The sequence below is a fragment of the Oncorhynchus keta genome, chromosome 10 (genome assembly GCF_023373465.1).
Source record: "Oncorhynchus keta strain PuntledgeMale-10-30-2019 chromosome 10, Oket_V2, whole genome shotgun sequence".
Classification (NCBI taxonomy): Eukaryota; Metazoa; Chordata; class Actinopteri; order Salmoniformes; family Salmonidae; genus Oncorhynchus; species Oncorhynchus keta.
This window is the reverse complement of record NC_068430.1, coordinates 19,195,935-19,211,380: the sequence shown is the minus strand read 5'-3', so window position 1 is coordinate 19,211,380 and position 15,446 is coordinate 19,195,935. Positions and strand designations below refer to the sequence as shown.

Here is a 15,446-nt window from a genome sequence, read left to right as displayed (position 1 = left end):
ATAAAAGGATTTAAAGGTATTATCTGCCAAGGGTCTACCGTCACTGCTCCCCCTGCATCCTGAATTGAATTGATTGCTCTCTCGGTTTAGTGCTGTTTGATTCGCCAGGCCAACAGCTTCCCAGCTTTTTCACCCTGGTCATAATAAAATTGGTTTAGTCTCAATAAGCTTGCTGCAGCTCTACCCATAGAAATTATGTTATATTGAGCCCTGAACAAGAGCAACTTCTTGTGTGCACCTGTGGAACTGGTGAGGAAATTTCTCTCTCCAGAGTTTTAATTTCGGTTTCAGGTCATTTCCTTTTTTGACAAGTATTTTTTGACTTGGAGTTGGTGAAATGTATAATTTGACACCCTTATGAAACCTTTAGAGGCTTCCCATCTAGTACAAGTTTAAGTCTGTTGTATTAAATTGAAAAGTATACGTCAATTTGCTGTCCAATGTATTCTGTAAAAATTGTATCTTGCAGCCATTTAGGTGGGAAGCGCCGTTTAGGTGGGTCACCTACTAAATTAGAAAATATAATAATGCTATCGTTGAAGCAATTTTCAATTGTAGAGCATAATGCTGCTGAGATCAAACAATTATCGATTCAGGAATAGGTCTGGTGAGTGCTAGAGTAACAGGAGTATTCCACATCATCTGGTTTCATTTCTCACCAAATCGCTGTTAAGTTTAAATCCATCATAAAGCGTAATGTGGGAGTAGTTCGAACCTGAGGTGCGATCTTTAACAGGATCCAAAGTGCAATTAAAGTCTCCTGCAACAATATAATTACCTGGAAGTGTGGAAAGGTTTAAAAACAAATCATTAAAGAATTCAGAGACATCTTCGTTGGGAACAGAGTGATCTTCGTGAACTGCTCGGACAGCAAGGTACATAATAATAATAACATATCTGCCGGCGGGATCACAAATTGTTTGCAATATCTGATATGGAATGGACTTATGGATAAGAATAATAACTCCCCTTACATGGGAACTAAGTGAGGCTGCAATGATTTGCCCAGGCCACCCAGGCATATCTTAGGAATGTCGCCAGATAATAGATGTGATTCTTGCAAAAATACGATCTTCGCCTGAAGTTGTTTTGATCTACTTATTACCTGTTTTATTTTGCCGATTTTATTTAATCCCATTCAGTTCCAGGATGTAAAATGAACCTTAACACTATGAGTCATCGACTTTACCAGGTACACATGAAATAGAACATTACCCCATAAGAGCACATTGGATCAGCCTAATATACCAATAGACCTCTGTTACCACCATAAACAAAAACACATAGGATGCTTTTTAGCACGTCAATGTACAAAAACACATGCCTAACAATCAAGCACGAACGTGTGATTAACCATCTTACCTCAGTCTCTAACAGACCTCCCCCTCCCAGTGACACTCCGTATAAGGTGCTCAACAGATCCACACACAGGTGAGTAACGTCGTCCACTGCAGACAGTACATTTTCGAATTTGATAGAGAATTCTGCATATCTTTGATGGCCTTGAAGATATCTTTGGAGCTAACGGCACTGCACATGTTTGTCGCCTCAGTCCTGCTTCCACCTCTAGCACATGAAGCTAGCACGACGCCTTCGTCCTCAGACTTTAAACTTTCACTTATTAAGTCTGCCTTTTTGGTATGACTTTTCTTTGTCGGCATTGTGGGTTTTCGAAGCTAATAAACTATCACTGCCTTTCCTGGTACATTAAGCTTAAGGGTGAACTTATATCAGGATGTATTTCAAATTTGTAGCGGAGCTGAAAAAGATACGACTGATCAGCTCTGCGCAATACCGGAAGCCCCTTGCTTGTCATTTTAACTTATAATCCATCCCTGCTCTGATGAAGGTCGCATGACAGAAATCTTAGCCCAATTAAATTAAATGTGTGAGTCCTGAGTTTGTGGATATTTATTCCATTACCTCATAATCCATTGAAATGATACATGATACATATATTACATGAAATTACTCCTAAATTAATTGATTATTTTTTGCATTGGGTTACTTACTAAGGTTTTCAATATTCCCTTTCAAAAGCTTTTAAACCTGGTTTCACAGTCAGAAGCTGGAGAGAAGTTTTTCCATTGAGCCTATGCCATGCTCACAAAGTCTGAACTGAGCATCAATACAGGACTAACATCAAGTCGTACTACACCGGCTCTGACGCTGGTCTGATGTGGCAGGGCCTGCAAACCTTTACAGACTACAAAGGGAAGCACAGCTGAGAGCTGCCCAGTGACACTAGCCTACCAGACAAGCTAAACTACTTCTATGTTCGCTTCGAGGCAAATAACACTGAAACATGCATGAGAACACCAGCTGTACCGGAAGGCTGTGTGATCACGCTCTCCGCAGCCGATGTGAGTAAGACCTTTAGACAGGTCAACACTCACAAGGCCGCAGGGCTAGACGGATTACCAGGACGTGTACTGCGAGCATGCGCAGGCCAACTAGCAAGTGTCTTCACTGATATTTTCAAACTCTCCCTGTCCGAGTCTGTAATACCAACATGTTTTAAGTAGACCACAATAGTGCCTGTGCCCAAGAACACTAAAGTAACCTGCCTAAATGACTAACGACCCGTAGCACTCACGTCTGTAGCCATGAAGTGCTTTGAAGGGCTGGTTATGGCTCACATCAACACCATCATCCCAGAAACACTAGACCCACTCCAATTTGCATACCACCCCAACAGATCCATAGATGATGCAGTCTCTATTGCACTCCACACTGCCCTTTCCCACCTGGACAAAAGGAATACCTATGTGAGAATGCTATTCAGACTACATCTCAGCGTTCAACACCATAGTGCCCTCAAAGATCATCAATAAGATAAGGACCCTGGGACTAAACACCTTTGTCTGCAACTGGATCCTGGACTTTCCGATGGGCCGCACCCATCCTGATGGGCCGTAAGGGTGGGTAACAATACATCCGCCACGCTGATCCTCAACACTGGCGCCCCTCAGGGGTACGTGCTCAGCCCCATCCTGTAATCCCTGTTCACTCATGACTGTACGGCCAGGCACGACTCCAACACCACCATTACATTTTCCGATGACACAACAGTGGTAGGCCTGATCACCGACAACAACAAGACAGCCTTTAGGGAGGTGGTCAGAGACCTGGCCATGTGGTGCCAGGACAACAACCTCTCCCTCAACATGATCAAGACAAAAGAGATGATTGTGGACTACAGGAAAAAGAGAACCGAGCACGCCCCTATTCTCATCAACAGGGCTACAGTGGACCAGGTCGAGAGCTTCAAGTTTCTTGGTGTCCACATCACCAACAAACTAACATGGCCCAAGCACACCATGACAGTCATGATACGGGCACGACAAAACCTATTCCCCTTGGGAGACTGAAAATACTTTTTATGGAACGGTCTGCCTACCCATGTCAGAGACGCAAACTCGGTCTCAACCTTTAAGTCTTTACTGAAGACTCATCTCTTCAGTGGGTCATATGATTGAGTGTAGTCTGGCCCAGGAGTGGGAAGGTGAACGGAAAGGCTCTGGAGCAACGAACCGCCCTTGCTGTCTCTGCCTGGCTGGTTCCCCTCTTTCCACTGGGATTCTCTGCCTCCAACCCTATTACAGGGGCTGAGTCACTGGCTTACTGGGGGTCTCTCATGCTGTCCCTGCAGGGGGTACGTCACCTGAGTGGGTTGATTCACTGTTGTGGTCATCCTGTCTGGGTTGGCGCCCCCCCCTGGGTGTGGGGGCTGTGCTTTGGCAAAGTGGGTGGGGTTATATCCTTCCTGTTTGGCCCTGTCCGGGGGTGTCCTCGGATGGGGCCACAGTGTCTCCTGTCCCCTCCTGTCTCAGCCTCCAGTATTTATGTTGCAGTAGTTTGTGTCGGGGGGCTAGGGTCAATTTGTTATATCTGGAGTACTTATCCTGTCCTATTCGGTGTCCTGTGTGAATCTAAGTGTGCGTTCTCTAATTCTCTCCTTCTTTATTTCTCTCTCTCGGAGGACCTGAGCCCTAGGACCATGCCCCAGGACTACCTGACATGATGACTCCTTGCTGTCCCCAGTCCACCTGGCCATGCTGCTGCTCCAGTTTCAACTGACCTGAGCCCTAGGACCATGCCCCAGGACTACCTGACATGATGACTCCTTGCTGTCCCCAGTCCACCTGGCCATGCTGCTGCTCCAGTTTCAACTGTTCTGCCTTACTATTATTTGACCATGCTGGTCATTTATGAACATTTGAACATCTTGGCCATGTTCTGTTATTATCTCCACCCGGCACAGCCAGAAGAGGACTGGCCACCCCACATATGCTCTCTCTAATTCTCTCTTTCTTTCTCTCTCTCGGAGGACCTGAGCCCTAGGACCGTGCCCCAGGACTACCTGACATGATGACTCCTTGCTGTCCCCGGTCCACCTGACTGTGCTGCTGCTCCAGTTTCAACTGTTCTGCCTTGTTATTATTCGACCATGCTGGTCATTTATGAACATTTGAACATCTTGGCCATGTTCTGTTATAATCTCCACCCGGCACAGCCAGAAGAGGACTGGCCACCCCACATAGCCTGGTTCCTCTCTAGGTTTCTTCCTAGGTTTTGGCCTTTCTAGGGAGTTTTTCCTAGCCACCGTGCTTCTACACCTGCATTTCTTGCTGTTTGGGGTTTTAGGCTGGGTTTCTGTACAGCACTTTGAGATATCAGCTGATGTACGAAGGGCTATATAAATAAATTTGATTTGATGATTTGATTTGACTTGGCATGGGTCCTCAGATCCTCAAAATGTTTGACAGCTGCACCATAGAGAGCACCCTGATTGCTACCCAGACTCTTCACATTGCCACCCCCCCTCTCCACACCAGTTCTGTTGTCATCTATGCATAGTCACTTTAATTAACTCTACCTACATGTACATACTACCTCAACTAACCAATGCCTCCGCACATTGACTTTGTACCAGCACCCCCTGTATATATTGTTATTTTACTGCTGCTCTTTAATTACTTGTTACTTTTATCTCTTATTCTTATCCGTATTTTTTGGTTAGGTGTTCGGTTAGGGGCTCGTACGTAAGCGTTTCACTGTAAGGTCTACCTGTTGTATTCGGCGCATGTGGCTAATAACATTTGATTTGATTTGAATGCACATGCACCATACATAATATTGTCTGACAAGTAATCTAATGGGCATTTAAAGCATTTCTGATCTGGAACTTGTGCCTAATTTCTACAATTCCAATTTAAGCATTATTCCAATGGTAAAAGCTTTCTTTCCTAAAGCTTTGACCGACAATACATCCCTGTTACCACAGGTAACTGATATGCCTCTCAGGATTAAGCATCCTATCCCTTCTCCACATTCTTAGAACGTGACACTTTTGTGGATTAACCCAATAGGGTACTACTATCTTTTGCATTCTTAATATAGCAGTAACATGGCATATAAAACTATGGTTTCATCGTCTTAAAATGTTTTACAAACCAAGACAGAATTGTGTATGCAGTTTTAAGGGAACAGTATAGGCCTAGCAGTTATTGTATATCCATTGTAATGAGTCACATTTTGCAAGAAGCACCAGCCACCTGAAGCCACCTACACTGTCGCCTAGAACACACTCTTCAGGGGGGTGATCTCATTTGGTTATAAATTACATAATCTTCCGGCCAGTGCTGGTTTAGCACCATGGTCCTAGTGCCAGCAATTGTTCCTCATCTGCTGTAATTACGGGGCACAGTGTGTCTCAGAGTGGATTTCCTGGTGTCTTTCAAGTTTTAGGGGGCATTTTGCCACTGTAAAATTGTGTCACATTGGATTACACGCTTTGAGATCATACTGGGTAGAAATGTGTGCCACATTCCTCAGTGTGTCTGGTTTGCTCTGCTCCCTCCCAGTCATCCCATCCTATCCTTCCCGGTCTAATGCAGGGACCCATGGAGGACAGACTGTACCTCTAGTATTTTCAAGATGAGCTCTTTATTTTGACAACCTGAGTGGAGACCAGAGTATATGAGCGGAGATGAGCTGTTGGAAATCCCGCTCATTGCTCATGGAACGGTGCTTGGGCTCCATGTCCTTTCCTACCGCTCTGCTAAAAGCCGCTCCATGCTCACAGGAAAAACAACTCCCGCTCCAATTTCAATCCATTCATTAAAATCCCAATTTAACCAACACCCATCTATTTGTGTGACCAAACCATATGGATTTGAATGAAAAGCATTTGAATAAACATGAAAAAAGTGAATTTAAGAAGCTCACTTAATTTCAAATAGGTTACATGTCATATTAAACAGCATATAAACACTCTAAATAGGTCAGGAGGCCGGACAAGGAGCCTAAGAAGGGGGAAAACTGAATTATTTAGGCTAAATTATTTCAATTATTTCAAGGCTATAGCCTACTAAGAAATACATTGTATTTATACACAAAATGTATACACAATAGGCTGGTAGGGACATAAGCGCGCAGCATTTAAAAAACATTTCATTGTATTAAATCATTATAGTCTATAAATTGTGCATAGTCTGTGACTTACTTAGAATTAAATACAAATTAAACGAAAAATGACTTATTAGTGACTTTGAATTCATTTTTAGAATTCATTTTTAGAAACACGAGTTTGGCCAGTCTGTGGCTTCAGGGTCATGCGGTGGTACCTGGAGAGCCGGTCAGCAGCGGAGAATATCCTCTCCACATTTAGCCACTGGGGATGCTAAACACCCTTTTGGCCACTCTTTCCAGGCTGAGCAGAGAGGTTGGTCTAAATGGTTTTCGCTCACATACTCTGGTGAAGACTTTGCTTGCATTGTTGGAACCTCTGCTTGTGGGAGAAATCAAGTTGGGCAGTCAACATGTCAAGCAAAATATCTCCACTGAGTTCATCAAAAATGAAGAGCTTATACTGCAAATACAAAACATTAAAGACACCTGCTCTGTCCATGACAGGTAAAACCAGGTGAAAGCTATGACCCTTTATTAACGCTACTTGTTTTAAAACATTTAAAAAATAAAAATGTATTTAACTAGGCACGTCAGTTAAGAACAAATATTATTTACATTGACAACCTACACTGGCCAAACCCGGACGACACTGGGCTAATTGTGCGCCGCCCTATGGGACTCCCAATCACGGCCGGTTGTCATACAGCCTGGATTCAAACCAGGGTGTCTGTAGGCCCAAGTGAATCCACTTCAGTCAGTGTAGATGAAGGACAGGAGACAGGTTAAGAAGCATTTTTAAGCTTCGAGACAATTGAGAAATCGATTGTGTATGGGTGCCGTTCAGAGGGTCAAGACAACAAATGTAAGTGCCTTTGAACAGGGTATGGTAGTAGGTGCAAGGCGCACCAGTTTGTGTCAAGAACTGCAACGCTGCTGGGCTTTTCACGCTCAACAGTTTCCTGTGTCTCAAGAATGGTCCACCACCAAAAGGACATCTCGCCAACTTGACACAACTGTGGGAAGCATTGGAGTCAACATGGGCATTGGCACAGCCGTGGGAAGCATTGAAGTCAACATGGGCCAGTATCCTTGTGGAACGCTTTCGACACCTTGTAGTGTCCATGCTCTGATGAATTAAGGCTGTTCTGAGTGCAAAAGGGGGGTGCAACTCAATTAGGAAGGTGTCCTTAATGTTTTGTACACTCAGTGTAGTTATGCATTATAATGACAGTATGTCTTCTATTTGGCCATGTACTATAATGGTAAGGATGGCTGGATATCATTATGCACTGGCGGAGGTGAAGTGAAATTATGAATACGAGATTGCTCTGCCAAATGTAATGAGGCATCACAGTTTCACCTTCACAATAGCTCAGCCTAATGAAAGTCAATGGCTAAACGTATCCCAGAGTAAATTAGATGACTTCTTGGTTAGAGGGGCTGTTTTTGTGCATAAATGATAGGAGAGGTGGTTAAAGGCATTCGTTCTCCCCTGAGGGGATGCATAACTCCAAAGAATCTAATAATGGCAGGAGTAAAGGAGCGAGGTTCCATCACAACATGAGAGAGAGGGTGAGCTGTTTTCTGATGCAACATGACCTATGGCAAACAAAGCTATACTGTAGTGTACACCTCAAAAGGAGACACTGTTACACAGTTAGATTAGAAAAACAGATCATAGGTAGGCTATTCACTGTATGACAAGACAAGCCCCATCTAAAACCTCATTCATATTGAAGATGGTCTCTTTTTAGAACAGGATACATCATATATCATTGTGCTGTAATCACTATTATTGCACTCCGTTGGAAAATCTCTAAGGGCAGCATCGTCCAGAGACATGATTTCTGTTCTAAGTTCCACCATGCGCTGTGATTTACCCAAGAAAGATAATGAGCTCATCGTCATCTGAGTGTGCCTCACTGTTTAGTTTATCCAGCGATCCGGCTACTGAGTAGACTTAATTTCACATGGGCCAATGAGGATGAATAAATGTTGCATTGCACATGGTTAGGATATCAAAGTTGGGTATTAAAGAACGGAACAAGGGCATTGAAAGAAGTCTTTGAGATTGTTACACAATGATGTTCTAAATGCACTGAGCTGAATGGTGTTTGTCCAAGACCATTTCAATGTAGTGACTTGGAATATATTTTGTAACCTCTTACTTTACTGCCTCCCTTGCTCTCCTTAAAACTTTGTTCCATTTCCATCCAATTAAATAATGGTTTTACATAATCATATGAATGCCTCTCCTGAGATGGCTCTGTCTGCTGTTTTAAGTGCAGCTGCCATGGAAGCTCATCACATAATGCAGAACACTGAGACGCTCCATAAAGATGACTGATTGACATGTCGTTAGATACATGCGCGCATAAGATAACATATGATTAGAACGGACAAACTGGCTGTGACTAAGACCAAAAATGCACAGATCACATCAATGAGTAATATAGACAGAGCCCAAAAAGAGGCGAATGTTATTACGTTTCTCACTTCTGTCACTCAGAGAAACAGTATAGTGACGTTGAGTCACAATTGTTTTATGTAGCTACAGTACAGTATAACAGATGAATGGTTAACTGAAAATGAGAAAGTAACGCCAAACCTCAAAATTGAAAATTATTTGTAAAGATTAAGGTTTTTAAACAACAATATTGCATTTGAAGACAATCAATATGTCACAAATGTAATCCATTAAACTACATTTTATGTAGCAAGATATTTTCAGGGGAAGAAATTAAATGTTTTCACACATTAAGTGAGAGAATTTGTTTAACACCCCAATAACAGCTGTGCACAAAGGGTGGGTGATTGACAGTTATCTGGTGAAAAAATGTTGCCAAAGAAGGAAGGTTCTTATAACTGTGAAAAACAAAATAATTCCTGGAAGGCCACACTGTTCAAAAGACAACAAACAGTATAATCCAGCCATTCCCTCAGATGTTAACAAAGGGTCCAATGCATTTGTGAACCCAGCAGCTGCTGCAAACCATGGGGCCAGGCAGAAGAGTAAATGCACTTAAAGAGGCAGTCTGGGATCTTAAGCACTTACAAATGTGTAACATATCGTAAGAATACCAACGACATAACATATCATATGAATGGACAAATGACGTAGTACACAACTGTGCACAATTTTCGAGGACCTGTTTTGGCTCGTGAGCACTGCTTTCAAGACTACTGGCTGAAATGATACAAAACCTCTGTAGCATCACTTTATCAGACAGTGAGAAGTGATCTGTTCCACAACCCCATCATTGTGGTCGCATATCTCCAGACCCACATCCCAATAGCCATAGATACATCACTGTGTTGGAGGTGTGGGATGTGTGGAATGAAGAGGTAGAGGGACAGATTATCTCTAGACTAGAGCTAGATCTCTGTGCATCCATGTACAGCACTATATTCAAAACAGAAATGCACTTACTGTAAGAAGATTGCCTCTCTGATGTTCTTCAGAAGGGATTTCAAAACCAATTGAGCTCAAATAAAGGGACACAACCCTTTCCTCTGTAATAATAGATGTCAGGGGTATATTGCAGTGTTCAGGAATAACTCAGCACCATAGGCGCTTATGATGTTTTCACCTCTCATTTGGCTGTTCTTGTTAGCCACAAAATGAGATGAGCAAATCATGCTAAAGAAATCTATAAATAAACATGAATAGAGGAGAGGGATCAAAATCCCCCATGAATAGCTCATACTTTGAAGATGTGTATTGGCTGAGCATGTGCAATTCTGCTGCAGCTGGTGTTCTATCTTTTTTAAGGGGTCCACTATATGGTCAAAACAGAAGAGACAGAGTTTTGAGACATTTATATATGCATTTAGCTAGAGAAAATAGAACAAACGTGACACGGTTTTGGTCACAAAGGTCCCCCAGAGGGCAGCCTGTAGACAATCATTCCACACAGTTAGAGGAGTCAAAGTACTTATCAGGAAAAATACAATACAAAATACAATGCCAGCAACATAATTAAAAGCATAACAACATAATTAAAAGCATAATTGAATTGTGTTGGATGACTAATCACAGTTTAATATGGAAAAGATTGTGTTCAAGAGACACAAGGTGCATCTGACTATGTGGAGAAAGGGGGCTCTGTTGCAACCAACCTCAGCATTATAGCCTATCTGCAGTCAAGAGCTATGAAGACTACTGTACCTTCCCTGGTCGCACCGCACAAAGCAGAGCAGCCCCTTGTGCCCTAGATGAGTTAACAGAGCTGCCTGAGCACCAAGACAGATCTCAATAGCCTGAAGCAGCCATTCACGGCTCAATTATGCATGAGATGATCATGCACAACCATTATATATCCCGTCTGATGGTTCCCCCCTACACACTTCAATATATTTGTTTTTAACATGAAATAGCTTTTTCTACAATTCAGAAGACAGGAAGTGTAATAAATTATTGAATCAGGGGGTTGTTTCTGTTTCACCTTTGCCACTGCCCATAAGTGAAAATGTGAAGCAAGAAAAAGATTGCCACTCTTCAGAAGGGATTTCAAAACCAATTGAGCTCAAATAAAATGGACACAATCCTTTCCTCTGTAGTAATATATGTCAGGGGTATATTGCAGTGTTCAGGAATAATTCAGCCCCGTAGGTGTTTTTACCTCTCATTTGGCTATTCTTGCTAGCCACAAAACCATCCATAACAATGGACCGTGTGATTTACGTTGCAGTTGCCATAACATTGCTAACTATAAAATAATTCGGATATTTCTCACTGCCTTTTCATTTATTGAAAATTAAAAATAAACTTCCCAGCATTTCGAAAAATACTTGTAGTCTAATAGCCTATGAGGAGCGATTGTGGAATGCATAGACACTCATACTGACATGCACTGTATCCACTATTATGAGAAACATTTAAAGTAGCCTTTTGACATATGTAGAAGCTTATCAAGTCAACTAATAAATACTTACTGAGTTCCTCTTCATGAAATTGTATGATCAGAGAAATGAGCCGGACATAAGTGGTGGTATTCTAAGTCCTTTAAAAATATATATACATTTTCGTAGCAGCTTTGGCTCTCATTCAGAATCCCATCGAGAGGTTGCGCGTAAACGCTGGTCCACAGAATCCCAGTCCGTGCACACTACACTCGTAAAAGGTCCCGCATATGCCTCTCTCCTCTTGGTTTGGTGGAGATGATCCTCGATGTAATCCCGAGGCACCCAAACAATTAGCTCAGCAGTGACAGAGCTTCAACTCCGACGTCGCCTTCTCACTCACAGGTGCTTTGGTTTAGTCTTTCAGCAACCAAGACACTCAAAAAATGCTGCCAGTCTGGAGGAATACTGTGACAGAGTGATCTCTGAGTCGAGATGTATTAACATTCTGCGCATCCCCGGGCTTCAGCGGTAGTGCAGAGGTGGTGAAGCGCTCACTGATGACACTTGAAAACGCGTGCAAATGAAATGCAGCACCGGTCAGGCTCTCAATACACACCCTGCATGCTCTAATTTCCACATTCAAAGCCAAATAGATCGTTTTTTTTATTACATGGCACACGGTCATTTATATGCGTTGGCCATTTGGAATTAGTCACAGCCATCCAAATGGAGGGAGTTACAGCTGTAGTTTAATTTCACGACTGTCAGGGTAATTTGTGTAATACCTCATGGTAATTGCGTAGTGAATGTTATGAGCATATCGTCCTGAGATAATTATTCAATTAGGACCAGTATTCAAAGTCAACAAACCAATTCAAATATATTCCACTGTAGGGCTGGTGCATCTAGTTATATCTACTACATCTATTTATCTCTCGGCCTAAATGCAATATCCTACAGAAAACCTATCACAAATTGTGTTGAAAGCTCAATGTTTCATAAAGCTGTAGGCAAGGCTTCTAACCAATAAACAGGACATCTTCATTAAATAGTACATGCAAAACACCAGTCTCAATGTCAACAGAGTAGAGGCGACACCGGGAGTTGCAAAGTTGCAAAGAAAAAGCCCTATCTCAGACTGGCCAATAAAAATAAAAGATTAAGATGGGCAAAAGAACACAGACACTGAAAAGAGGAACTCTGCCGAGAAGGCCAGCATCCTGGGTTCGTCTCTTCACTGTTCACGTTGAGACTGGTGTTTTGTCAGTACTATTTAATGAAGCTGTCAGTTGAGGACTTGTGAAGCGTCTGTTTTTCAAACTAGATACTCCAATGTACTTGTGCTCTTGCTCAGTTGTGCACCGGGGCCTCCCACTCCCCTTTCTATTCTGCTTAGAGCCAGTTTGTTCTGTGAAGGGAGCAGTACACAACGTTTTGAGCATATAATCAAATCCACAAGTGCTGATGCTCTAGATACTAGTCTAAAGAAGTCCAGTTTTATTGCTTCTTTAATCAGGACAACAGTTTTCAGATGTGCTAACATTGTTGCAAAAGGAGTTTCTAATGATCAATTAGCCTTTTAAAATGATAAACTTGGATTAGCTAGCACAACGTGCCATTGGAACACAGGAGTGATGGTTTCTGACAATAGGCCTCTGTACGCCTATGTAGATATTCCAATAAAAATCATCTGTTTCCAGCTACAATAGTCATTTACAATTTAAGCAATGTCTACACTGTATTTCTGATCTATTTTATTTTAATGAACAAAAATGGTGTTTTTCTTTTAAAAACAAGGACTTTTATAAGTGACTCCAAACGTTTTAACGGTGGTGTATGTGCGCGCATTTTATATGTGTGTGGGCATATGTAGTGCATGTGTGTATGTGTGTGTTATGGTGTCAGTGTACATATGTGTGAGTGTGTGGGTAGAGTCAAGTGTATGTGCATAGAGTCAGTGCATAAATGGGTCACTGTAGGTAGCCCAGGTAGCCATTTTATTAGCTATTTAGCAGGTGTATGGCTTGGGGGTAGATGCTGTTCAGGGTACTGTTGGTTCCAGACTTGGTGCATTGCTCCACTTGCCTTGCAGTGGCAGAGAGAACAGTCTATGAGTTGGGTGGTTGGAGTCTTGGAAAAATGTTTGAGCCTTCTCCTGACACCGCCTGGTATAGAGGTCCTGCATGGCAGGGAGCTCAGCCCTAGTGATGTACTCATCACCCTCTGTTGCACTTTGCAGCAGGGTGCCTTGCAGTTGCTGTACAAAGCAGTGATGCAGCCAGTCAAGATGACCTCAATGGTGCAGCTGTAGAATATTTTGAGGATCTGAGTGCCCATGCCAAACCTTTTCAGCCTCCTGAGTGGGAGAGGTACTGCCGTGCCCTATTTACAACTGTGTTGCTGTGTGTGGACCATGTTAATTCCTTAGTGATGTTAACAGTGAGGAATTTGAAGCTCACGACCCGCTTCACTTCGGTGGGGCGAGCTCACCCTTATTTTCTTTGGTCCACAATCAGCTCCTGTGTCTTGCTGACGTTGAGGGACTGCCAGGTCACAATGCCAGGTCACACTCCTCCTCCCTATAGGCTGCCTCATCATCTTTGGTGATCATTCCTGCCACCATTGTTTCGTGAGCAAAGTTGATGATGATGTTGAAGTCGTGTGCAGCCACGCAGTTGTGGGTGAACATGGAATAGGAGGAGGGGACTAAGGGGACTAATCGCACACCCCTGAGGGGCCACTTTGTTGATGTTCTGTGTGGTGGATATGTTGTTGCCTACCTTCACTGCCTGGGAGCGGCCCGTCAGGAAGTCCAGGATCTAATTGCTGAGGGAGGTGTTCAGTCCCAGAGTCCTGAGCTTGGTGATGAGCTTGGAGGGGACTATGGTGTTGAATGCTGAGCTGTAGTCAATCAACAGAATTTTTACATAGGTATTCATTTTTTTCAGGTGGGTCCAGGGTGACTGGGATGATGGTGTTGATGTGAGCCTTAACCAGCCTTTCAAAACATATAAGAAATTAGCATAGAAAGAAATTAGCTTGTCTGGTAGGCTTGTGTTGCTGGACAGTGGCTGGGTTTCCCGTTGTAAACCATGATAGTTTGCAAGCCCTGCCACATCCGTCAAGTATCAGAGACAGTGTAGTAGGATCTGATTTTAGTTCTGTATTGATGCTTTGGAGGTCGTAGCAGGATTTCTTATAAGCGTCCAGATTAGTGTCCCGCTCCTGACAGTGACAGTTCTAGCCTTTAGCTAAGTGCACATGTTGATTGTAATCCATGGCTTTTGGTTGGGGTATGTACGTACGTACATACGATCACTGTGGGGATGACGTCGTCGATGCACTTAATGAAGATGGTGACTGATATGGTAAACTCCCCAATGTTATTGGAGAAATCCCGGAACATATTCCAGTATGTGCTAGCGAACCAGTCCTGTAGCTTATCATCCGCTTGATTGGGTCACTTCTGTATTGAGCGTGTCACTGGTATTCCTGTTTGAGTTCTCACTTGAAAGCAAGAAGCAGGAGGATAGAGTTATGGTCAGATTTGCCAAAAGGAGGGTGAAGGAGGTCCTTGTATGCATTTCTGTATGTGGAGCATATGTGATTTAGAGTTTTGTCACCTCTTGTAGCTCAGGTGACATGCTTGTAAAAATGAAGTAAAATGTATTGAAATTTTCCCTGCATTAAAATCACCGGCCACGAGTAATGCCGCCTCTGAATCTGCATTTTCTTGTCTGCGTATGGCCCAATACAGCTTGTTGATTCCAATCTTAGTGCCAACATCAGTTTGGGATGGATATACAGCTACGAAAAATATAGATAAAAACTCAGTAAATAGTATGGTCTGCAGCTTATCATGAGCTATTCTAACTCAGGCGAGCAAAAACTAGAGACTTCCTTAACATTAGAGATTGTGCACCAGTTATTGTTCACAAAGAGACACACACCCTCCTCCCTTCATCTTACCTGAGTTTGCCTTCCGGTCTTAAGGATGCATAGAAAAACAAGCGAGATGTTCAGTATGTTATCCATGTCTCCGTTCAGCCACGGCTCAGAGAAACATGGGATATTAAAAATGTTCAGGTCCCGTGGATAGGATAGTCTCTAATGGAGCTCATCCAGTTTGATCTCAAGTGACTGGACGTTCGCCAATAGAACAGAAGGCCATGGCGATCTATTTGCTC

General features: G+C 42.9%; 1 protein-coding gene across 1 annotated transcript in view; it reads right to left on the bottom strand.

Moving 5' to 3' along the window:
- LOC118388332 (contactin-3-like) overlaps positions 1-11,802 on the bottom strand; it is a 75,781-nt gene extending 63,979 nt beyond the window's left edge. The window contains exon 1 of the mRNA XM_035777276.2: positions 11,350-11,802. Within this exon, the coding sequence (XP_035633169.1) occupies positions 11,350-11,364 (15 nt within the window). The 5' untranslated portion in view covers positions 11,365-11,802. The remainder of the gene's footprint in view (positions 1-11,349) is intronic.
- Positions 11,803-15,446: the final 3,644 nt, after the last annotated feature.